Source organism: Carassius gibelio, chromosome A12 (assembly GCF_023724105.1).
Source record: "Carassius gibelio isolate Cgi1373 ecotype wild population from Czech Republic chromosome A12, carGib1.2-hapl.c, whole genome shotgun sequence".
Lineage (NCBI taxonomy): Eukaryota > Metazoa > Chordata > Actinopteri > Cypriniformes > Cyprinidae > Carassius > Carassius gibelio.
The window spans coordinates 18363839-18389798 of NC_068382.1; the positions used below are offsets into that span (position 1 = coordinate 18363839).

Genomic DNA, 25960 nt, shown 5'->3' on the forward strand with positions numbered 1-25960 from the left:
TTTACGTCAACGGATCAGAAAGACCCTAAGAAGAAAAAAGGAGGTCGACTGGAATAGCTAGAAAATGGAATTTCTTTAACTTTTATTCTTCACACTGGGAGAAACGCGCCTGCTAGAAAGACTACTTAAAACATGGACCTGCGTTTAGGCCTTATTTTAAAACACGCAAGCCCTTTTCTGTTTTTTTTTTTGTCATAATGCCTTCTGAACAAGACACACAGTGGGACAAAAATAACATGGCGCAATGGATAATCACCGTACAAAAACTCATTCTTTAAACAAGTTCCCTTCTGAGTGCTATTCAAGTCCATTAAGTCTTGAGTCTTAAGAAAAGCTTCACAATAAATCTGGCTCTATTGACCCCGTTGCTATTGTACGATGGCGTTACCATGTTCTTCCAGACATAGCTAATTGTCTCTAGCAACTCAAGGGAGTGAAGAAGACCACCTACGTATGCGCCCGTGCATACCCGCAGACGACCGCATACTGTCGGACGCTAACAATCGCAGAATAAGCACTCTTTAAAACCCTACTTCTAAACAACTCATCTTGTTTAGAGACTGACACACGGAGGTCCAGCGAGACGCACAATAAACCCACACAAGGAACACAAAGGAAAAATGTGGGCGTCTTTTTCCCTATTATGTGCACAGAAAGCGGGCTGCTTCCTGTTTAATAGTTTGCCAATACCTCCCACCACAACCATCACAACTACACAGAGGAAAAAAGGCTAAAGGACTAATTCACATAACCAGGTAAATAATAATAATGATCATTTTTTAATAGAAAACTAGACGAAAACAGAAAAACAGCAGTTTGTAGATGTTTTGGACAAGATAAATAAATATAAAATACTCTTAATATGTGTCAACAAATCTGTCAGTATAGCATTGATTGTGTGACTAAATATGTAGACATACGTACCCTCCTCCAAACCAATGAGATTGACAGTTTGTGCTTGGGGTCGTGACCCCTAGTGGTGGTCTTACAAAAGCCTGGCCTGTTTTAATGAAGAGGCCATGGAGAGGCCTGTTTGTCTTAGAAGAGCATGTCACACTCATTTTGATGCAGCGTCTATCAAATCCTGTCCTTCACTCTCTCTTCCTCTCTCTTTTCAAACCAAGTTGTGTGCACACACACTCATACACACACACACACACACACATGCACTCACCCTTTTGACATCTTCAGATAAGACTTCAGACTTTTTTTTTTTTTTTACTGATCACAAGGATAACTTTTTATAGTCACAAAATACACACGGTCAAATAAAAGAAAGAATATATCATGTTTTTTTTTTTATTAACAATTTGTAGCAAATTTTAATTAGTAGTAGTAGTAGTAGTGATACTTACATAAATATAATTATTTATATTTTTTGTAATTCAGTTATCGGTTTTCACAATACTCAAGGCCACTTTACAACAAAGTAGAAACCCGATTTAAAAAATATATAATTTCATAAAGACTGAAGGAGGTTTTTTAAGTGCTTAACATACTTAGAACAAAATTCCATAAATTATCGTTTGAATAAATGTTAATAATTCTAATGTAAAATGTTTAGCTTAAAACGTATGAGAATCCTTATATTTAGTTAATATTATAAAAATAAAAAGCTTTTTAGATAATAAAATATTTAAAGATTGGATCGTGGTTATAAACATTTACATTTACTATATAAATGATATAGCAATAAATCATAATTTCAATAAATAATAATCATAATTACAATTTAAATGTACAATTTATTATGTATATGAACACTGATACAAAGTAAATCTTACATAAGCTTATTATTAGAAAAAAAAATGGCAATATTTGGTTTTATTAGTGGTTAATTTGTGAGAGGCCTGTGGAAGAGATACAAGGAAAAAGAGGAAGACAGAGGGCCGGACAACAGCAGGAAAAAGCTGTTGGCGTTGCATTTCCGCTTGGTGGCATCTTGCAGAGCAATTTAAAGACAAAATGTGAAGGTTGCGACCTTGTGGCCCCTGAGGGCCCGTGCGCTTCTCTCTGCTTTACAGCATGATATGATGAGTTGTCACTCGAGCTTGTGGGCTCTAATGAGCTGTAGTGGGGGGGACACGCAGGGGGTGTGACATCCTCATGATGGATAGAGGGGCTCTCAGGCCTGCGAAATTCCAGAGCAAGCAGAAAAAGCTGCCAAGGACTTGAACTCGAGAAGTGTACGTGCCAGTGGCTCGCATCCAAGCACAGTGGATACAATGCAGAAAACATCCACGCTTGTTTATGTATGGGAATGTTCAAATGAGCAAGAAATAGATGCAGCCAAGTGCCGTTCGGAAGAGAAAGCTCGAAATAAGCCAGAAGAACTTCAAAAGAATGTGGAACTATGATGATGTCACCGTCACTATAACAACCCTCATCCGCCCACCGCTCACACACAACTGGATACAAACAAAACAAACGCCTAACTTTGACACTCTATCAAAATATAAATAGCAACTTCCCTCCTCTGTTCTCAATACAGAAAAAACTAGCACTTTCATATAAAAGCAATTATGATAAAGAAAAATGTATATCTAATTTGTAAAAAAAAAAAAAAAATTAAGAAAACATGTAACATTGATTCTAATGAAATGGAAAACAACTAAAAAGTGCAGGATTATTTAATGAATAACTATTGATGCATTTTCAACATCAAGTGAATGAAAGAATACTTTGTCAATTTTAAGCAATAGAGAAAAATTTAATAACAAACAAACAAAATTTTCTTAAATGCAAATTTCTAATCTTAAACATCAAAGCCACAGGCTAAAAATAAGCACCAACAATACTTATGCTATATTCAATCTATTCATATATTATGACTTCACTTCCTTTCCAAACCCTTAACCCTGTCATCAGACATTTTTTTAACTAAATGCACAGGTTCAAATGCCATATCAATCTAACTCTTAGTTCTTCCTTATGAAACACACACACACACACACACAGTCAAAGATATCTTAAGATGACAGTGCATCCTTAACCACAGTCCTAGCACTGAGTATGTCTAAAAAAAGAAGAAAGACGATTTTAAAAAGGCCACAGGAGTGTGAAAACAGCGTGTGTATTAACGCTAAGCACTTACCCAGGCATTAAGACTGAATTGCCAGCAGCCAACCTGCTGTAGAAGAGCCAGCCCAGAGGCCAGAGAGCCAGTCTTTCCTCCCCTCTCCTCCAGCCCCAGTGAAAGGCCTTCTCTCGGGTACATGAGCAACTCCGTGGCCCTCCCCTGTCCTCCACCTCTCACTACCGCCAACGAATAAGAGTATTTCTCCTTTCTTCCCTCTCTTCTTGTTCTTTTTCAACCTTAGCTTCTCTCCCAAAACTGCTATTGTGTTTGAGCGGGCGCATGTGTGTGTCCCACACCAAAGAGTCGCACACACACAGAAGTTCACGTGCACGCCATTGTTCGCAAGGCCGCTTTTTTTTTTTTTTTTTGGAGTGGGTCTTTTGCGGATCACAGGGAGAGCTGCTTCTCAGGACGTCCGGCAAGGCCTGTCCTCCGCCAGCGGATAATCACTCATTTCTCCGTCGGGTTTTCCTTCAGCGGTCAGTCCAGTCTATCCAGCTGATACGTTTTTTTGTTTTTTTTTAAAGATGAAGAGAAATCGCACTTGATAGTTATCAGAGCTGCAGAGATGTCTTCCCACAAGCAAAGAAACATGAAAAAACACTAGGAAAAAAAAGGCTTATTATTGTTGTGCATGTGTCTGTCCAAGTTTGCGTGTGTGTGTGTGTGTGTGTGGGTTCTGCAGTGCCTCCAGGATGCCCAAAGACGAACTAGCAGCTTGAAAAGCCTTGGCTACAACAAGGTAAAGCGAGCAAGGCAAGGGAAGAAGACAGAAAGAGAGAGAGAGCGAGAGAAAAGACAAGAGAAAACAACATTCACAAAGGGAGGGCAAGATCAGCAAAGTGTGGCAAGCAGTCACTTATCTGTGTGATTCTGACAGTCCCCTCTCGAAGCCCACCATCCGGGGGAGGACGGAGGAAAAGGGGAGAAAGGTATTTGTCTCTGTTTTGACATGGATGTGACATCAATGTGGGGTCTTGTTTCTATTGTTTTATTCCCTCTTTTTCTTTTTTAGGGGAATAAAGAAGCTGCTACGTTTAACTCTTCATGGTCTTGCCCCGACAAATCTACAAAAGGCCTTCGGTGCACCTACTCCACAGATCCTCTCTTTTATTTGTGTGTATTTTTTACTTTACTTTGCCGTCTTTAAATCGTTTTTCTAAATACGAGTAGATGTCTGGATTCACATTCTTCACCAAAAAACAAGGAATTGCAATAAATAAATGGAAGAAGGAATGCTTATTAATAATAACCAATTAAAAACTTTCAATCTGATCAAACGTTGTTTTATCACAACCTAAAAAAAGTGATATTTTCCTTTGTTTTTGTTTTATTTCAAATGTATTTTTTTTAATAAAGCCACAAATATCCAACTATTTAAAACCTTTACATTTTACATTTTTAAATACACTGCAAAAAAATCTAAAACCAGCTGTCATTACATCTGAAATTAATTTAAAAAATTTAATTGTCTCATATATTTAAAAGAAACAAATATACCTAAATTTTATCTGAAACGGAGAAAGTGCCCTTGCTATTTTTCAGCACTTAAATGTTCCCTCCCTCTCTCTTTGCCGCTTTCCGGCTGCTGTCTTTCGGCCCTAAATACCAAACAAAACCCTGGGAATGTCCTCTACAGGATTCACACAAAAGCCAGCCTGACAAGTAAGAGCCCCGGCAACGTGGCAGCTAATTGCCACCCCTCCCTCTATTCAGCCGGACCGCCACGCTCCCACGGCCCCCCTCTGACACACGTGCAATTTCTAAAGTAAACTAGCAGTTCGGCCGCCGCTGACCGGCAGCCTGCAAACACCCGCCACAATAATGACAACCAAAACGCAGGCATAAAAAAAATCAAGGCAAGATTTACAGTCATTCTTATTATTTTTAAAAGAGAAAAAATAATGAGGAGAAAAATAATTGTCATACTATTAAGAACATCCAATAAAAATGATTTGCACTAAATCAGCAAGGTAATTTCTAATTGTGAAAAGACCTCTGAAAATAATCTGTGAATTTACTTTGATCCCCCCAAAACTAAATTAATAATAAAACTATAATAAAAATAGATTTTATATATAAAAATAGATTTTTGTAATATAAGTATTTCTTCCTTTGATATTACAATTATAAAATGTCTTTAAAATAGTCATTTTTAAAACGGATATAAAAAAACAAAACAATGAGATATCTATCAATAATACACCTAATGATTTAAAAATGGTGTACATAAATAGTAGTTATATGTATAAAAAAAAAAAAAAAGACTAATATTTTGTATTTGTTTCAAAATCTCAGCATATTTGATTTCAGTTTCTTTGAACATTACCTTTAACATTTAACAATATTGCATTTAATTGCACTGATAAATGCAATATTAAATTGATATTAGTTTAAGAATCTAAATCATAATTGGCTTCTTTAAATATACTTGTTAAAATTCAAATAACAATTTAAATTTGAAAAATGTTTTGCTTTGCCAAAAAAAACAAAAAAACATGAGAGACTGTCAGACAATGAAATCAAACTCAAATCGTGTCAAGCTGTCACTTAACAACTTAAGTGATATAAATTGCTAAATGTCAGGCACATGCACACAAACAAAAAAAATATCCAAAAGCAGCTGCCAAAAAATAATAAAATCCCTCGACAAATCCAAATCGAAACAAGAAGAATAATGTGACATGAAAATGTGAAATCTTACCATTTAAATAGGCTCTATATGGAATAGGGTCCTGATGCTGCTGGGTTCCTGGTTAAAACAAGCATGCTGGCACTCGCCATGACGCTTTGACTACAACAAGATGCACATCACTATGTCATCCACTAATCCACTGGAGGGCAGCACCACATCTACAGCAGCCCTCCAGCCCTGATTGCATGAGCCGATAACACTAAAATACCCAGAGACCCCAACCCACAGCCCGGACGATGGCAGCCGCTGCTGGCCACCTTCAGCAAGGTCCTAGGAGCCCAGACTGGCTGCTCTCCTCCAGCTATTCAACAAAATACGCCGGCTTAGTCCTTCTCTTACTCTGCAGGAAAGGAAAAGAGCCCTTCTTGCTCTCTCTCTCTTCTCCCTGCTCATCTTCATATCCTCTTTATTAAGCTCTTTTGTGTCCATCTCTTTTTCTTTCTTTTTTTGATAAGTTGAAAGGACAACAAAAAAAGGGAGAAAGAGCGCGAGGCTTTCCGTTCCTTCTCCTCTTTGCGCGGCTTGGCATACATAAAGGTACTCGAGGCTCTTCTATAGGAGTTGCCCTAACTTGGCTAAACTCAAGCAGCAGGGTGTCCCTCGTCATGTCAGTAATCCCCAATGCCACGCTCCTTTCACAGCGCCGGCGAAAATAAAACGCAAATATAAAAAAGGTGCAGAAGGAGCCAAAGAGCGAGTAATCCGATCCGACCGGAGAATCTAGCGGCGGCCACCACTCCAATCAACCCCGCGGTCCTGACTGTCGCGCACCGCAAACTATTTAGATGTGGAAAAACAAGCGACGGAAAACGCGTGGAAGCAGAAGGAAAAAAAATTAAAGATGGTTCTCACATTTATAAATTAAAGAGATCTGTACTTGGCAGGGCACTGAGATTTTCGACTTGCAAGAGCATCTTTGGAGACGTCACACTGAAAAAAGTAAGTGCCCGAATTTAAAAGTGAAACACATTTTAAGGCAAAATTTATCACAACTGCTGAAACTGACAAAATTCGAAACGAGCTAGTTGCTTTTCTGGAAGACGAGCAATAGGAAAATTAAGCATGGCCAAGTGATGGCTTGAAGTGAGGTAGCCCACTCTTAAAGCCGTGATCCGACCAGACAGCAAACCACCGCTGTGAGCCTTTAAACCATAGCGGAAAAAAAACACTATTGATCTTCAAATGGCGATAATTGAAAAGATCAGAAAGATTAAACAAAAAGCAGAATGTGCTGACTTACCATGTTATGTTCCTCTTTCTGTTGCAACTTTTTGTAAAAAAAAAAAAAAAAAAAAAAGAGAAAAAGGAAAAATATTTGCTCAAAGATGCAGCATCGGAGGTGTCAAATTTGTGTGGCACCCTCTTGATCGTATTACTTCTGCAGTCCTGGCTTCCAATGTGTCTGAACTTTTTTTTTCTTTTCTCTTTTTTTTTTTTTTTTTTCTGCTTAAGACTTTAAAAGCCTTCAGCTCAGCAAACCAGCACAAATTATCTTGCCACCTTGCGCAGCTCTAATGCTTTGGCCGCTAACTTTAGAAAGCCCTTTACTACCGCATCAAAATTAGCATTGTCAAAGCAGTTAATGAATATTAATATTGTATTTGTCATTGGAGCTGGCCCGTTGCTGAACTCCAAGTCATCCATCAGGGACGAGATTAAGCACACAATTATTTCTGACTGACAGGGACCAAATCTGCTAGATGTTTTTTATCCAACAATTTAAAGAAAAAGACACAATATCATCTTAAGGTGCCTCCCAGGGACAAGAGACCAGATTAATACACTTTTAATAAAGCAAGATTTCATCGTGCGTGTGCATACAAAGCAGAAAAAAAGCAGTGATCAGATTCATCATTTAAAATTTTATGTTTAGAGAGAAGCAATTTAACAAAACAAAAGAACAAATATAAAACACCAAGCTCCAAATTTAAATAAAAAATATTCCCTTTTTCAGAATACATTTTTATTTATCATATAAAACCTTTTTTTTTTTTTTTGATAAACTAAGAGATATAAAAACAACCAGGAGACCTCTATCAATTTTCAACAGAAATTCTAGCTCATCATTATTATTATAATTGAACAGCATGTTCTGCCGCTCTCCGCGGTGCAGAGCCGGCTGTTCCAGACCACACAGACAGCTGAATCTCAGCAGTGAATTCAGAAATAAAAACGGCTTAACACACACTGTCAGTAAAATACAACAAACATCAAAAGCCACCACCAAATATAAAGACAACAATTTTAGCAAAATAATTTTTTTTCCTTGAAATAATATAAATAAAAAGAACTGATCAAATGATTTGATCAAGATCATTCTTACCTTCAGTATTTAAATAAATCGTAACATTCCATTTAAAACAAATCTGTTCCTATTGTATGGTCCATCGTAAACAGCACAACCATGTACGAGACAAACTAAAATATTAGAATATGTTCTTTACAATCTGTAAGCAATTGTGATTCTAAGAAAATCTTTTTTTTTTTTTTTTTTGTTCTACGGACTCTCTTTACCAGCTTTAAAAAAGAAAAAGAAAAAAAGAAACAATGTCTTAAACTAGGATCACTTCTCAGTCACATTCTTTTCTCCCTCTTTATTCCTAAAAAAAAAAAAAAACTTTTGAATGGACTGTAAAATGACAGATGCAAGCATACAAATTTTGTCGGGCTAGTAAATTCAGTGTGGGTTCGGGTCAAGCTGTGGTGCGGCAGGCTACCGCTGCTCATCGGTCAGTCACCTAATACCATTAGCAACCCTTAGATGAACATTTTAAATTGGTCTTTTGTTCTGGAGTGCTGCCCTGACCCCTAAAGCCAAGGGTGGTCCATACATCCACGTTTCTCCACCAAAAATAAGAAAAGCCGCTTAAGAACCATTTCAATTGTTGGACGTTTTCCTTTAATGTTCCAATTCCGCAGTGGCTGCGATCTGCGCATTATTTCCCCCCCTTTAATTTTCTTTATTTTTCCTCTTTATTTAAACATTGCCAAGTTATTTATCAATGTCAACCGAAAATCTGAACGTTTTATTTTTCCTTTTTAAGAATATTTTTATTTTGTTTATAATACATTGTATGTTCAATATCAAAAACTCACAAAAAAATCAATTCTATATTTATTTAATTGCATTTTAAAAATGTATACTATATATTTAGATTTTAAATTAATCCTTTCCTGTTAAAAATTGTAGAATCAAAAGGCAGATTTTTTTTCCTATCTGCTTCTTGTCAAATTAAAAATCTAAATGACCATTATTAAAAATAGAATAAATACAAAATAAATAAAACAGTTAGAATTATTAAAAACAGAACAAATATATCGAAGCAGTTTTATAGTTAATAGAAAACGAATAATCACTATACACCTTGTAATACAGTATCCACAACAGTCCACGATATCCAAAATCAAGATACACAATGCAGTGTGTAGAGATTAAAAAAATGCAGCACTTGAAAATGCGATGTTTGCATGAATCGATGTCAAGTAGAGAAGAACGGGCAGAGATGAAAAGATGCCGTGCCTTAATGCGCATCGAGAGAGAGGGAGAAGAAGGTGCGATGCGCGCGCGTGTGTCTGTGTGAGCCATGAATAAGAGCGGCGAGACGCGGAGAGGGAGCCGCTGTGAGCCCGAGAGTGTCGACCCAGCACGATCACATCAGCACTGGTATCAAATTAACTCTCAGACTTTGAAACTTATTGATCTGCTATTAAGACACGGGTGAACTTGATGAAGTGAGGGCCGTAGGTGACGCGGTGGCTTCAAAGTCACACACAAGCCACATAAAACAACCTGCTTTGATCAAAGCAAGAGAGGGAGCTTCAGAGGAACCCCAGTTCCACTCGTCGCCGATCCGCTTATGCGGACCCCCAGTCCAGTGTGATCCTCAACCCCCGTCTCCTCCAGAACAACCACCACTACTTAAACTAACATGTCAAATTATAGCTAAATGCACAGGGCTTTACGAAACGGGTCCACATGCCTACACACTCGGGTAAGAATATACAGACACATGTAAATCTAACTGCATTAAAATTACAATAAGCAGTGTTGTCTACGGAAGCAAACACCATATGGGGGGGAGGGGGGTATTAATGTAAATAATGCACTGGTAAAAACATTATTGTGTAATAAAATATGATCCCTTTGGCAAATCCTCACTTCTCACTTGCGCTCTGCTGATCACCGCTATGTTCGTGCCACTGGGTGGAGATAGCAGTTAATATTACCAATTCACTTGATAACGATTAGCATGCATTGACAAATAACGTAGGGAAAAGGGTCCTTTTAAGTCCTGTTTCATGCACAAAAATATAGAACACATTTAAATTTCACTCTAGGCAACAGCGTCGATTTTATCTCTTCTTTTCCTCCTTTAAAGAATCTTACTTAATGGATTTCAATGAGCTTCTTTATAAACATAGGAGGAAAAAAAGGCTCAGGTTTGCGCACAAGTTACTGGCCTAGAGGGTTTGCCTAAAATAAATATTAAATATTAACAACTAAATTAATCATGGGAAGGACAGTGTTTGTACTCTGGCTCCAAATCTCAAGAGGAGCGTGCTTTGGCTCCGAATGCTAGCGCTAAACTATGACAAATAGGAGATATTTAAACATTTGCTGTGTGTTTCTCTTTCCTTCTCCGCGCTAATGTATTTAGTTAAAGGAGAAATCAAAGAGGGGGTGTTAAGCACTTCAGCAGGAGATGACAGCAGATTTAAACACAGCTTGGGAACATGACAGCTTGCACAGAGCAGAATGAAAATTCTAACAATTGGTTTGATGGCTCTTGTATTCATTTTTTTTTCACATGAATAAATATATACATTTGTATAAAAAGAAAAAAAAAACATGCATAAAGGGGAAAAACCTAAGCCAAAATCAGTTTAACTGAGCCGCTTTATTTCAATATTCTGTAAATAAAGGATAAATTAAAAATGCTCATGTATAGTTTTTAATGGACTGCATGCTAAAAAAAACTGTAGTTATTTTCCATTCAAATCTGTTTTTCTGTTGCCATGAACCAATGTCAAACCATAGCCCTACTGCACATCTCGCTTTTCAAAAAAACACAATAAGAAATTCAGTGCGAAAAAATGCCTACAGCGCACATATCATTTTTAACCCACTTGCAATATCTAACTAAAAGTTATCACTTCCATTGTGACAAAAAGAAAAAATACATAAGAGGTTATGATGGGTGGAAGGAGAGGCAAGAGCAAAAGGAGAAGAAGAAGGGGAGGGGAAAAAAGCCCTGTGCCACAAGCATATATAAGAGAACTTTCACCAATTAGTGAGGAGAAACAGGAGAGGGAGCTGCCGCAGAGATGGTGCTCAAAGAGCCAGGCCTTGCGGCGAAGCTGTCATGTCGGCTGGATTGATCAACAGGCCTGCTATTTCTAATGGCATGTTGTCATGAAGCTGCAGCCATGGGGAGCCACCTGCCTCTCTCCTTGTAGACAGCAAAATATGTGTGTGTGTGTGCGGGAGAGGGTGAGCTGCAAAAAAAGAGTGAGGGGCTTATGGTGTTTGTGTCTGTCGTGGGGGTGGGAAGGGGGGGGGATTCCAACACCATACTTTTACTTCAACTAACAATTTGAGAAAAAAACTCCATACCTCCTCCCTGTTACTCCTCAACACCCTCCCCATCCCTTGGCTGTAGATATGACAGGTGCCCTACTGCTCTTTTCTTAGCATCCAGACCGCAACACAAAGCCTAGGCTATGGCAATACGACGAACGTTCGGAAACAATAAATTTAACGCAACCATTTTCTATGTGGAAAACGTATATGTGGTCTTTTGAAAGGATGCTTTTATGATCAACATCTTTGATGTGACAAGTTAACAAAAGGCTTATATATTGCTAATTATCTAAATGTCAAAATAGCTAGCTAATATGCTAATCAGATAAATCACAAAACCAAAAAGTGACGCTTTCGAACACGAAACGCTTTCGAAAACGAGCAAGGATGTTTCATGCTTCTGTGGACACAAACAAGTAGCCGTCCTTCATTTCGACTCTCCACAGGCGCAGAAGTGCTGCCTCGCTAACGATGAGAAGTCAAATAAAAGTTACAGAACTTTCGAGTTCAAGGTAGCGCTAGCCATTTTGAGTGTATGTCACGTACAGGTAACCTTTTTATCGGGTCCGCCTCTGGTCTCATCAGTCGATGAAATTCTCTGCCCGCGGCGGTGGCTTAGCCGAGGGACACCAACCAATAGAAAAATATTTCATTGTGTTAGCATTTCAAATGCCGAGTGGAGCACGGGGGGCGAGGGGGGCCGGGAGAAGCGCTAACCGATCATTGCCAGTGGAATTAATTGGCTATTCCGAGAATAATGTCCCTTACTGTGGGTCCTTGGAGGGCAGAACACTAGCAGAGTCTACGATTTTATTTTTTTGTTCGGTGTCTTCAAAAAAGGACCGCTTGGGGGTACTGGCCGCATTAGGGTTTTAGCTCATTCCCCTAAAGGGCGGGGAAACAAAATAATCAGAGCCAGTGAACCGAACTCAGCTAATCTGCACCCTAATTAAAAACACAGAACCCCATTACACCTGGCCATATTGCCAACTGAAGAAAAAAAATGAAATTAAAGCGAACCACTTTTGTAATTTCTCGTGCGCATTGTGAAATTCAGATGATAAACAGAAAATGTCAAAACCGTGCATGCAAACGTCACGAACAATGGATTTCATTCGGCTTGTGGCCAGTGTTCGATAAATGGCTAAAGATGGAGTGACCGTAGTGGTGCTTCAATCCTTTTATTCAAGGGGATTTGAATTTAAGCTCTTTTCCACATCGGCCAAGCATATGCATTGACCCTAACTGATATCTGTGCATCTCTTAGACATATCTTTATCTAGTGTTTTTTTAAAGCCCCGTGCCTTTTCAAACTCAAAACAGCATTAAGAATAAGTATTGTCTGGAGTGGGAGGGTTTCCCTGGGAGACAGTTCCTTCGAATTGTTGGGCCTGGTTCGAGGAAGGAGCCTACAGGATACACAGCTACTTATGCACACAAGTCAGATGCTCGGAGTGGAGAGAGATAAACAAAACAAACCACAAAAGAAGAAGAAAAAAAACAACGTGAAAGAGAATAGCCATCCCAAATGTTCTATCTTTCCACACCGGGTTTTGGCGGGTGTCGATTTCATCCCATCCGAAGATGTATGGGCGATGCAGCAAGGCCCTATTATACGGCTTTCCTTTGCTCATTGTGAATTCCGTCAACGAAGTCAATCTTATTAACTTCCGCGCTGGTTCACACATGACATTTTCTTCAATTTTCTCGCCGACATCAAAAACATCAATTAGCAGCTCGAAAATAGGAAGGAGCGAATGACAGAGTACGATAACACAGACTTATTTGAAGCTAAGAGTAAATCTATTCTCCGGTTTCTGAATGTGTTCATTACAATTTTCAAAGGAGACCTCCAAATAGCAAAGAAATTAAATTTATCTCCCAGAAATGTCCAGATTTTTTTTCTTTTTTTTTGTAATCCTGTGTCTGTTTCCCGCACTCGACGGGTGACACAAAAGCATAATGGTGTTGCATTCTCGCTCTCTCATTATAACAGATCACAATGCAGAACATACGAATAAAACGTTTTCCTGATAAAAAAAAAAATACAACAAATAGCAAAGATGCAATAAATAACATTATATACAAAGTTTATATATATATAAATATATATATATATATATATATATATATATATATTCCTGCTCTTTCTGTCATACTATCGATCAGTTTCCTGTTATTCCTTTGTATCTCAAAATTCAAAGAAACACGATCCTGCGCATTAATAAATTGAGCTTTCCGTCCTTTTATTTTGTCCCTGTAAATAAAAAGCATGTAACTCAATAAACTTCTGATAGTAACCTTTAAGTAAAAGGTTATTTTTGCTGATAGCCAAACATTATTACACCGCTTCCCTATGCTTATGTTACATCTCCAAGGGGGTGAACACAAGCAACTTCAGTGGCCCATGAAAAACACTCTGGTGGAGTGCATCTGAGAGGAGAAGTAGGATCACATTCCTCCAGCCCATTGATTTCTGATCTTTTGACATTATTTAGCTGCTTCCTATTTTCTAGGCTGTCTGTTTTTTTCACTTGGTGAAAGACAGCGATGTCCAAACAAGCGACGGCTGGGATATCTACTATCTGTCAAAGGACTGGGCTCTTCCCGGCACTGCAACAGTGGAGAATACTGACACAGTACCGAGAATCGCCGGGATGAAAATATCACTCTTTATAATGGGGCCTAATCAGATTTCGGATGCCATTTGCCTTCTAGCGAACGCTGGATGGGTGTCGTGGAGCTGCGGCGGTGTAACCTATACACGTCCCGTGCACGTCTGTGCTCCCTGTCCGTCTGCCCCTCAGAGCGGAGTATTACGAAGGTTGCATTTATCAAATGACTGATCACCAAAGGGGATCAGTGAGAAGATCTTTCAAAGGGAGCGCTGAAATGAAATGTAAAGAGTATTTTGACCTCAGACTCGGAAAGAAAATGGATTATTTCAATAATGCAGAGTTTTCTTAACAATAAACACTTGAGATTAGCAATGGCTTTCCCTCACAAAAACTGCTCTTATTCTACTGACATGCTGAAACACGCAACACACACACATTCACAAAAACAAACCTTACATTAAAAATCTTCAAATTTGTCATTAACCCATTAAATAATTCACTTTAATAACGAGTACTAAATAAGCACCTGATTTTGTTCAGACCACCGGCCTGGCTTTAAAAATGATTAGCCCTACATCTAAATAATCAAAATAGTGACAGTAATGTCCTTCAGTCTGACACTAATGGACTTTCAATGAGGTAAAAAAAAAAAAAAAAGGGAATTGAGGGACCAAGGAACGCCTTTCTCTGCAGTCCTGATGAGTTTTCAGCGAGGTCTGTGAGGGCAGTGACCCCTGTCTAATTCAGCTAAACCAACAAAATGTGCAGTTGTGGTCTATAAATAAGACAGCTTATTCAACATATCATTAAAAAAAACATATTTTATACATTATTGCAATGGGAATGTTCATGTATCAAAGCACAGAAAGCATTTTTCCTTTAAATTCCCAGTGATTTCATAAGGATGTGCCCCAAGTTAATACAATCAGCCATTCTCCTATGAACTAAACATTTAGCCACGGTACAATATGTATGCTGTAAATAACATCCTGTCTGGGCATCCTATTCTAACATATTGATTACTTATCCCTTGGCTAATTTAACCTTAAAAATCTGCTCTTCTTCCTTCTACCATTACTTTTCTAAAAACTAATTTTTTAGTTAATTTTAGCACAATCATGTCACTTTAGTCCTACCCTTTGCATCTACCTTTCCAATTACTTTTAGAGTTTGGGATTTACAAATTTGCTTTCATGTCATATGTTGGCAGATAAGTCTCCAGCTCCTGGCCATGAAAGCAGCTTTTTAATGAGCTGCGCTGAGGTTAATTGGTTCGCTAAGATCCCCAAGTCATGTGTCTCAATATGAAATTAAGCCATTTCCTGGAGTTTCTCTGACTTATTTAATTAAAAACACTTCAGCCCAATTTTAATTTCCCACAGTATACAGAGTACACTTGTGGTACATTTGGATTGGGACCTTTTTTTCTCTCCTTTCTTTTGAATAAGCATTTTATTCATCAAGGGTAATTAATTTGGAGTGTGCAGCATGTACGATTAGCATGAGGATATTCTCTCTGCCAATACAATGCAATTCCACACTGTTATTTGTTATTTTCAACAGGAAAAGTCATTTTTCATTTAAATGACAAATTTTCTGTCATTTTTTCCCTGTTCAACATTGTAAAATTTCTATTTTTTCCAACACATAACTGCACAAAATCAGTGAATTTAACAGCGAAATATGACTAATTATTATAAACCTATAAACCTATAATAATACTAAAAACATATAATTATAACATTAATACTAAAAATAATAATCCCTTATATAGTCTTAAAATGTTCAACATATAATAATTGTTTGTATTATTATTATTATTATTATGATATAAAATGATATTATATTATTATATAAAACTATGAACTAAAATAATTAGTTTAATTTCTCAACATTATTATTAATATAATAATAATAATAATAATAATAATAATAATAATAATAATAATAATAATAATAATAATTTGCTGAATAATTATTATTTTTGGAAAAGGAATGGCCCGTAATTAAAAATAAAATAAAATAATAATAATAATAATCTGCACCAGGACCCATCAAATTCTTATTACGGCATCAGTATAATTCACTTATTATTAGGAGAGACATGAGGTGAATCTGCCTGTATAAGAGTTGCCGTAATTAACAGTAGGGTGAAAGTGTTAAGGTTATCCTCTCGCTGATATGGTTCAATCCTCCTGACAGAGTAATTACGGGGATGTTCAATACCCAACCATTACACTAAAAACTAATTCAATCCATCTTCATTTCCTCAGCTCCACCCCTCTGATTGATGGATAGTCATCATTAGTGGGTGACAAAACACTGAGTTCAACGTGCAGAAGCAAATGTGATAATTCTTGAGTCAATGGAGGATGCGATCACACACACACACAAACACCTGCCCAGCTTATATATTACAGCGATAGTCTGAACAAGGAGGCTGAACACAGGGAGAGTTATGGGTCACTGACCATGGAGCAACCTGGGAGAGAACATACACATATACACACACACTCACTCTCACACACATGCACGCACGCACACAAAAAGAGCTGTGTGACCAGTCATAAACACACACATTGCTTGCTCACAGAGGACTCCTCACTCACACACACACACTCCTCCAGACCTTTTTATAGCTGCATAGACCGTTTAAATCAAGAAGACACCCCCTCACACACACATGCACGTACAAACTCTGAGCAGTCTCATATACATCGCTTTCAAACACTAACCACAAACCACTGATTAACGGAGACTTGTCTGCTTCACTATATTTTAAGTCTATAGCTGTATTCTGACCCAGCCGGGTCATATATCTTAATTATGTGTTCTGTTTTTTTCCCTCCACAGGGAAGGCACAGTCTGTATAAGGCCTTAAATGAAAGCCTTGCAAACTTCATGGTCTGTGTTTGCCGACAACATTTGAGATTACACACCTCGCTTTGAGCTTCAAGAAAGTTATTTATGTGCCGCCACGGTCACCAAATGAAATTGCATTCAACATGTAACAAAGTTCCTGAACCAGTCCAACATTGGCTGGACAAACTGGTAGTCCCGCCCTCAAACTCACATCATTGGATGAGCCAGTGTAGCTTTAAAGGGATAGTTTACCAAAAAACGAACACCATTTACCCTCATATCATTCCAAACCTGTATGATGTTCTCTCTTCTGAAAAACACAAAAGAAGATATTCTGAAAAATGTCTCAGAAGTTTTTCCGTCAATGCAAAAATGAAAGTAAATGGGGTCCAGTGTTGATTTTGGACCCCTCTGACTTTCATTGTAAGGAGAAGAACAGTTGAAACAGTTTTCAAAATATATACTTTTTGTGAACGAACATCGTAATGGTTTGTAATGACATGAGTGTCAGTAAATCTTTGTGACAAATACCCCTTTACCACAATAGTCTCATCAGCGTCTGGCGACTCCTAATTATCTCCATCTCAGAGAAATGAATATGCATTTCATACGGGCAGATGGAGGCTTTGTCCACATGAAAATCTGGGAAATCTTGATAACAGACGGCGTACACTTAGCAACGGCATGTTGTCGGCGGGGTGCGACGGCCAAGCGGCACGGCCGATCGAACCACTAAAGGAACATGGCACTCTCACAGTGATTATCCCACTCTCCTCTGGCTCCTGGTTTCGGGGTCAGTGGTGCTGCTGAAACACGGCTGGCCTTGCCATTTCAATGATTGAATTTAGTCTGGATCCCTCAATCGATTGTGTGCAGTGACCCCTGAGAGCCCCCCACGAGAACGGCCCACCGCACCTCACGCATGGCCTGGAAGAGAGCATCTGTACGCAAACACACAAAAACACTCACAGCTTCAACTACTGAGATCACTTACAGACTTACATACACTCATGTCAATTACTAAAAGAACTAGGTAGGAACTGAGATGAGAAGGTACTAACTAAAAGTAGTAATGTTACCAACTTCTAACTTCTGATTTTAGAGTTTGTCACAAAAGCTTAGAGGTTTTCAAAATAGTTTAGCTTTTCCAGCAACAAGCTACTTTCGGAAACAATTAGTGGTTGACCAAAAACTAGGTAGGTCTCACTCATTTGAGATAATCGTTTTGTTCAAATGGTTCACCTTTATACAAAAGAAGACTGGGTCCTGAAATACACACACACACACACACACACAATTACTTAACAATATAATATAATAAATACATTGAAAATATAAATCGATTTGTAATCAAAGTTGCTTCTCCAACACTTCTAGGGACTATAGTCTTAAAACAGACAAGTATTTCAGCAGCTGGCACAGCACACATCAACACCCTTCTTGAATGTTCCTGGCAGGCGGTATTTAACCGCAGAGGGCTGAACCGGGTTCACCAATGGTTGATTTCTCGCTTGTTGACACACCAGTAGAGCGAGTACATGCGAAAGTAAATGTGTGAATCACTTTAGACCTGTGTGTTCTTGTTCTGCTGGCTGGATGCAAAGGAAGAATATAATCCTCGTCCTCTAGTAGCAGTGGCACTCGGCAAGTCTAAACTCATTGAGCGCCACAAACAAACACTCTCTGGTCTCATGCTGCATGTTACACACGCATCTGGCAAGATGGAGGAACGCTGTGGCAAATGCAGCATGCCGGCCTCCAGACCCTGCAGTTTGTTTAGTAACACTTGAGCTTATGACACCCAAAGGGTGCAATTAAGTCCAATTAGAGTCTGTGGTTTTTATTAACAGCTACAAGCTGGCCAGGCTCCGGGGCCAGTGAGCTTAGCACACGCACACACACACAGAGAGAGAGAGAAGTCGATTTCAGCACTGCTAAATCAAACCAATTCAGACACAATAAAAACAATAAATTATGTCTTACTTCATATATACAATAAATGTAATAGAAGGAGATAGCTACATATTGTACAATACCAGAAAAAAGTATACATGAAAAGTCAGAGATGAATGGCATGCAATATTATCAGACAGGAGAAGATCATAAGGTAAAAGAGGTAAAAAAAAAACAAAAAAACATCTTCATTGTATTGTGATATTTTAAGCAAGTAAAACATTGTAAGCTACAAGTTTTGAATAACCACTAAATATAAATAACTCATGTGAAATATAAATTTATAATTAATTAAATAAAACTATAATATGCAGTATATATCACGTATATTGTGTGTGTGCGTGTGTGTGTGTGTGTGTGTGTGTGTGTGTATATATATTATAATGATCATTACACATAATACAGACAGACAGATATACAGATGGAAAGACAGACAGATGGATATACAGATGGATGGATGGATGGATAGATAGATTTAAAAATGTAAAATAATAATTGAGATAATATTGAGATACTATGATTGCCCATCATTGTTTTGTGAGAGTGATCGGTCAAGGGCTCAGATGACCTCACACACCCCAGTGATGTCACCAGGGTAAGCCTGAGATCCCCATATAAAGGGACGGAGTGAAAGAAAGGGAAGCGAATGGAAAAGTTAGAGGTCACTGCACGCAGGACTTTACTTGTGCAATGCGAGATAAGTACTCTGAGCTCTCCCTCTGGCTAGATACTGCAGGGCACAAGACCCTTTCAGTGCTGAATACGTAAATCTGATCAATATCGCCACCGAGATCCCTTATGAAAAACAGCTCGACCCCAATTCATCTTTGTCGATAAAGAGAGAATGAAATAAACCAAAGGAAACACCCAAAACACCAATAGCACGTCTCTGCCTTCTGGTGAAAATGGCAGGGGTAGATGTCACAAAGCATTCTGGGGTTTCAGTCATGTGACCTTGCGCTGGGGATACTTGGGCGTACAGCTGTGATGGAACAAACAACAAGCACATCCTTCGGCATTCATTAGCGCATCAAAAAACAGCCCTGTATCAATCTGTCGTTCGCAGGGAGCGGTGAGAGAGCGAAGCATTTTCCTCTTTGTGTTCCTGTTATTGGGCTGTTAGCTGATCGCTATCACCCTCCTCTTCTCCGCACTCCGCTTGGACCCGTTACAAAAAGACGGGTGTCTTTTTCCCCCCTTTCTGTAAGGAAACCGTCTCCTTAATGGCTTTCAAAACAGGAAGCACAACAATAAAAGTGAAAAGTGAGAATGCTCGCTGCAGACAGCTTTTCCCTTTTGCAGCGCGACGGCATGCATCCCGCTCTCTGGCGTATACACACACAAACACACCAGCATACACTGTTACACTGAAACACTGACCTTCAGACATTCATTCAGTTTAGTGTGATTCTCTAATGTAATGTCTGAGTGCTACAAAAATAATAACGAATTCCCCCCTAGTGGTTAAATCATCAAAGGGATAGAAACGCAAATTGTCATTTACTCAGTTTTTTACCCAAAGAAAACAAAAAGAGTTATCTAGAAAAATGGCCACACTGCTCTTTTCCTCACAATACAAAATAATGTAGACTAAAAAAAAGTAGCTTGTCCAACCTTCTATTGTTGTGAACAAATCATCATCAGGAATCATTGGATTCATCTATAGAGAATTTACATTAAATTTAGACATTGTACAAATATTACCGACAAATAATAGACTCAAGACTTAGAAGACATATGCAAATCACAGAATGATGTATATATATATTTTTATGAAAGAAGTCTCTTATGCTCAACAAGGCAGCATTTATTTGATCAATACTTTAATATTGTGAAATATTCTATTATTACAGTTTCAAATATTTTTTTTTTTTTTTTTTTCAACATTACATTTTAATGACGATGACGAACAAGACAAAGTGTGAGCACTGCGTGCGCTCAGGCGCTGCTCCTCTCAGCGCCATCAAAATAAAAGTCCCGCTTTCAAACACATCAGCCGAACAGAAAAACTTATCGACAATGCCGATATTTGAAAAATGCCAACTATCGGCTGATATATCATATATATAATAAATATATATATATATACACTTTGATCAATAAAAACAAAAACATTCATTTGAAATTTTTAAATAACAATATAAATGTTTATTATAATGCTTTTTTATTATGTGTGTGTGTATGTGTAAAGACCTCTAACTAGCTTGCTCTATTCTTTTATTTTTTATTCTATCTGTTTTCTTTTTATTTATTATATTATTTAAAATCCCATGCTATGTGTACTGTGTTAACCTAACTGAGACTTGTTATAGCACTTATATATCATTGCTCTTTTTGTTGTTTTTGATTGCTTCCACTGTCTTCATCTGTAAGTCGCTTTGGATAAAAGCGTCTGCTAAATGAATAAATGTAAATGTAAATGTAAATGTTTACTACCACTTTTAATCAATTTAATGCATGCCTGCTGAGTAAAGGTATTTTAATTTTTTTTATGAAAAGCCAAACTTTTTTTTTTTTTTTTACTGTATCCTGTCTGCCATTTAAGATTAAGTTTTTATATAACATTCCAAACAACTTCATTACAACACAAAGTCAGTGTCTAACTTCCTCTGGCTTTAGAGCAGCCATCCTTACAGCAGATCCCTGACCCAAACCTCTGAAACCGTAACCCATCTGAGACCTTCAACATGCCACAAGAAATGCTTTAAGTTCAGCGGCACAAAAAGCTCTGCGAGACAGCTACATGCACTTTCTCACAGCTGGATAAAACAAACCTTAACAGCACAACTACACCTCACCAAAGAGCTTGGTTTTTTCTTTACACCCTCAAACGTATTGTGTTGTCTCTAGGTACCAGAAACCCATCTATCATTTCAGTCTAAAAACAGAATCTGCATCACCCTCTTCAGTGCCAGTGAATTGATTTCTCCCAGTCGAGGCCTTTCCCAGTGTGGACCGCATCCGCAACAGTGTCATCTTTACCGCCAGTCCTCTTTTAACTGGCTTTTACTCTAGTGGCAGAATGTACAAACGATGAAGGCGGAGGGGAAGAAAGAAACAGAAAAACTGATACATGCGCTCCAAAGTGTCGTCTATTGATTTCTTTTTGATGCACAGCCGAAAAAAAGGGAAGGAGTTCAAAGCTGAGGAGATCTTTTTTTGATCACCACTAGAATAGCTGTGTTGGAAGCAGCGGTGCTAGACGGAAAGTATCAGTGCGGATTCCTTTGTTCTGGATGAAGCCCCGTGGCAAGGACCCTGACCTGGTGAGGCCAACGTGGTCTTTAGTGAGACGCAACATTAACACACGCTGAGGGGTAATCATGAAATTCATGTCACCCTGCTGGACACAGAGAATATGTTTGGCTACTGCACTGTGGTTAACCGCAGACAACTTCTTACAGCCACACATTCAGAAACTAAAGAGAAAAAGAGCTGGAAATCAAGACAAAAAAACAAAAAAACATTTTATTTAAAATTCCATTCCATTTGAAAAAACATTATTAAAAAATATATTTTGGAAAAATTTATTTTCTTCATGTTCAGTTCTTTTAACAGTTCTTGAACACCTGCATTTTTTTATTGATACATACAGAACACTATACTAAAATAACTTATAAATACACTATATAAATCTAGGTTATCGAAAAATGTATAAAAAAAATAAAACTAAAAATTAGTGGTCGACCACTCTTTTTTTTTTGACAACCGATGCCTATATTACGGAAAGCAGGGGGCTTATAGCCGATATGAAGCTGATATAATGTTTTACATTTCTTTATTAATATTTAAGAAATTTGAAATCATTTGACAATGGATTAAAAAAAAATTTGTGTAAAATGAAAATACTTACAATTTAGATGACAAAGTATTTTCATGAATAAATAAATATTTAATACAAATATAATAAAAAAAAATATCGGCTGTGGCGATATATTGGTCGACAACTACTAAAAATGAAATGCAGTCATTAAAAAGCTAAAAGTAAATTTATGTATTGCAGCATTACTGTGTCCAAAATGAAAAACTTAATGATTTAAGATTGGCTAAAGATCAAATTTAACAGTATTATCAAGTTATTAGTGATTTTAAGAATTAAGTAAGCATTAGATGACACCAAAGGTAATCTAAATATAAAAATAGGCAAGTGCAATCCTTCTGCAATATCTATATAAGTTCTAAAAAAAAAGTTATTGAATATCGGCTAATAATCAAAGTGGTTATGCAACCTTCACGCTTCATTAAACGTACTATTAGAATCAAAGAAACCAGAATCAGAATTCCTATCCTTGGTCAGGAAGAGAGACACAGAGGATGCTAAAGCGAAGGTAGAGGATGTGGAGTGAGAGAAAAGCAGAGGTGAAAAGAGAATGACAGGTGATGGAAAAGGGCAGAGGACAGAAGCAGAGAGAAAAGGAAGATGGCAGTTTACCCCTGTGATGTGTGGGATGGAATCAGGCTGTCAATAATAGATGCTGCTGACCATATGATTAACGGACAGGTAGCACCTACTAAAGGTGCTTTCTGCTCCACCGGATCCTGGCTCTCTGTGATATGCAGCTGTGTCCACTGGGGGCTACAATTAGACCATCAAAACCATTCCAGCCAGGAATCGGCACTCATCTCCAGAGCCTGTCCTCCAAAGAGACGGCCAACTTGTAGATCTGGGGGTGGTAGTCTTTGATGTGCCGTGCATGGAAGAAGCCTCTCTTTTTGCTCATATTAATGGCGGAGAGATATAACAATTAAAGGAGAAGGCAGTGGGCAGACAGACAGCCAGTGTGGCTGCGCATCCTGAGCTCAAATTAGCATACGGGAAGTCCTCCAACAGGCGTACAAGCTAATAGTAGCTGAGGATGGAAGAGAAACACAGTCATAGCTACCAGCAGAACCAAACGTTTATAAAGGAACACCCAGCGGCGGGCGGGCTGGGTTTAATAGGGTAATTAGACACACAGGCAACTAGTTATAAAATTATAGCACAGCCATAATATTCTGAAAAAGCTTCGATGTTAAAATGATCTAATGTTTTAGTTTGCGGTGTGCCTCCCGACGTGCGGCTATGTACGATGGAGCATAATTCCACTTCCTGGACCAGCGCCGTGCTACAGCTAGCTTTTGTTTTTTACATTTACATTACATTTAGTCATTTTGCAGACGCTTTTATAAGAAGACAAGAGTTTACTACAGCTGGTCTGGATGAGAGGGGTCTACTAACATTAAATTAGCCATGTGGTATCAGTTTGCTTCCTTCTGGACACAAAACATATGATGGCTGACAGGAAACATTCAGTGCTTGAAAGCTAACGGTTTATGGTGCTATCTGCATGATCAGTTCATAACCACTGCATAAAAATACATCAGTTTTATACAGTGTAAACTGGTCTTTATTACCGGAGGGATTATTTCTTGGCATCATGCATGTGTATGTCAGAAATAATATAGCATCGCAGCGCTACTGCCAAAGAGAGGTCCATGTTGAGGCAGTGGGCTTTTCAATAACCTGCAAACTACAGAGCGCATAAAAACCCACTCAGAGCATTCATGCGTCTGTCTGACACTATTATTAAGGAATGCTCCTCGAAAAACACTCGTAAAACAGCTGTGCTGCCATAACAGATCTTATGCGGCATAGAGACAGTGTAAAAAGAGTTCCAATTAAGGCAGTCGTTTACAAAGGGGGAAATAAAATGGAGACGAGTGAAAGTCTCTGGGCTTTCCAACAGGTGCTGGGAGAATTGGGATAAAAAGGCATGCAAGGAGCAACCTCTGTATCTTAAGGATAGTGGTGACACCTCAGCTTTTTCTCTGTTCGCATCAGGGGTAAAGGAGAAAGAATAAAATCCGTTGTGTGAAGAAAAATGTCTTGTTATGGAGGAACGGAGCATGTCGTAGATAAGAGTAGGCCGGTGTTCAAAGGGATACAGGCCAGTGAAGCGCTCGCTTCTTTCTCCACATCGCTGCACTGTCCTTAATGAGCCTCCCAATAAAGCCTTGTCTCCTGTCTGCTGTCCACGGACGGCACGCCTGTCTCACTTCAATCATGACCCGCCATTTTATTTATTCATTTTATTCGTTATTTTTACTGAACTCCGAAAGTTCACAGTACTGATAAACAAATAAAAGCACATACAATATGTGCTATCTATTATTCCCAGGCGTTATATACTTTCAATTAACAGAGACAGTTGAAAGGAGACAGGAAACATTTCAACGTAAAAGGGCTAGGTGGCGTTAGTCGTCAAAATGTGCACTGTTAAAATAATAAAATAAAATAATGATTTAATAATAATAATAATAATAATAATAATAATAATAATAATAAAACAATGATTAATTAAAATGATCAAAAAAGTCAAGTAAAATAAATTTTTACTTTAAATAAAATGATAAATAAAATATATTTTAAATGTAAATAGAATTAGTAAAAAATATAGTACAATTAATAAAAATAATAAAATCAAATAGAATGAACTATAATTCATTGGGAATGGTTTGGAACTCACAAATCCCAGATGATCACCAAGGATCAAGTGCTCACCACAACTGCGACATCTAACTAGGGTTAACAATGTATAAAGCTTATACATAAATGTTAAAAAATTTGCTTTCCAGCAGCAAACAAAAACTTTTTTCCATTCCATCCCTCTCAGTTGTCATTTTTCCATCCCACCAGCCTCTGTTTAGTCGTGTATGTTGTGGTCAGAGTAGTGACAGACTCTCCCGGACATGTCAGGGCTGCCCAGTTAGCTGCCTATCACAAATTAAGCCTAAATACAACACATCTGTTTTCATCACAGCGTTGTGCGGACGAGCAGAAGTAAACATTCTTCTCATATCTGAAACAAAGCTAAATAAATGATAAAGAGAGCATGTGCACACCTGCAACAGCGTGCCAGAACAAGACCACTTTAGCTCACTGAATCATTCCAAAAAAAAGGGCCGAACTAAAAAGAAACAATAAAAACAAAGAGATTTTTTGACTGAGAAAAACAGTCCCGTGTCATCTTTCTTTTTTAAAGCCATAATGGAGACAGAAAACTTGGCTTTGACCGCACTTACTGTGGAGAAACATCAAAAAAACAAAGACGCAAATAAACAGAAAAAAAAAGTCTGCAAAGAAACTGCTGAGAGGAGCGAAGTCAAATAAATTGGAAGTTCGTCTCACACAA

At 38.0% G+C, this 25960-nt stretch overlaps 1 protein-coding gene across 24 annotated transcripts in view; it reads right to left on the minus strand.

Moving 5' to 3' along the window:
• LOC128025372 (transcription factor 7-like 2) overlaps positions 1-25960 on the minus strand; it is an 86106-nt gene that overhangs the window by 17227 nt on the left and 42919 nt on the right. The window contains exon 1 of one of the 24 annotated variants that reach the window (XM_052611679.1): positions 3095-3257. The exons of the other annotated variants lie outside the window; for them this stretch is intronic. Coding sequence (XP_052467639.1) covers positions 3095-3217 — 123 coding nt within the window. The 5' untranslated portion in view covers positions 3218-3257. Of the gene's footprint in view, positions 1-3094; positions 3258-25960 lie in introns of those variants that run through there. 24 annotated transcript variants of the gene reach the window in all.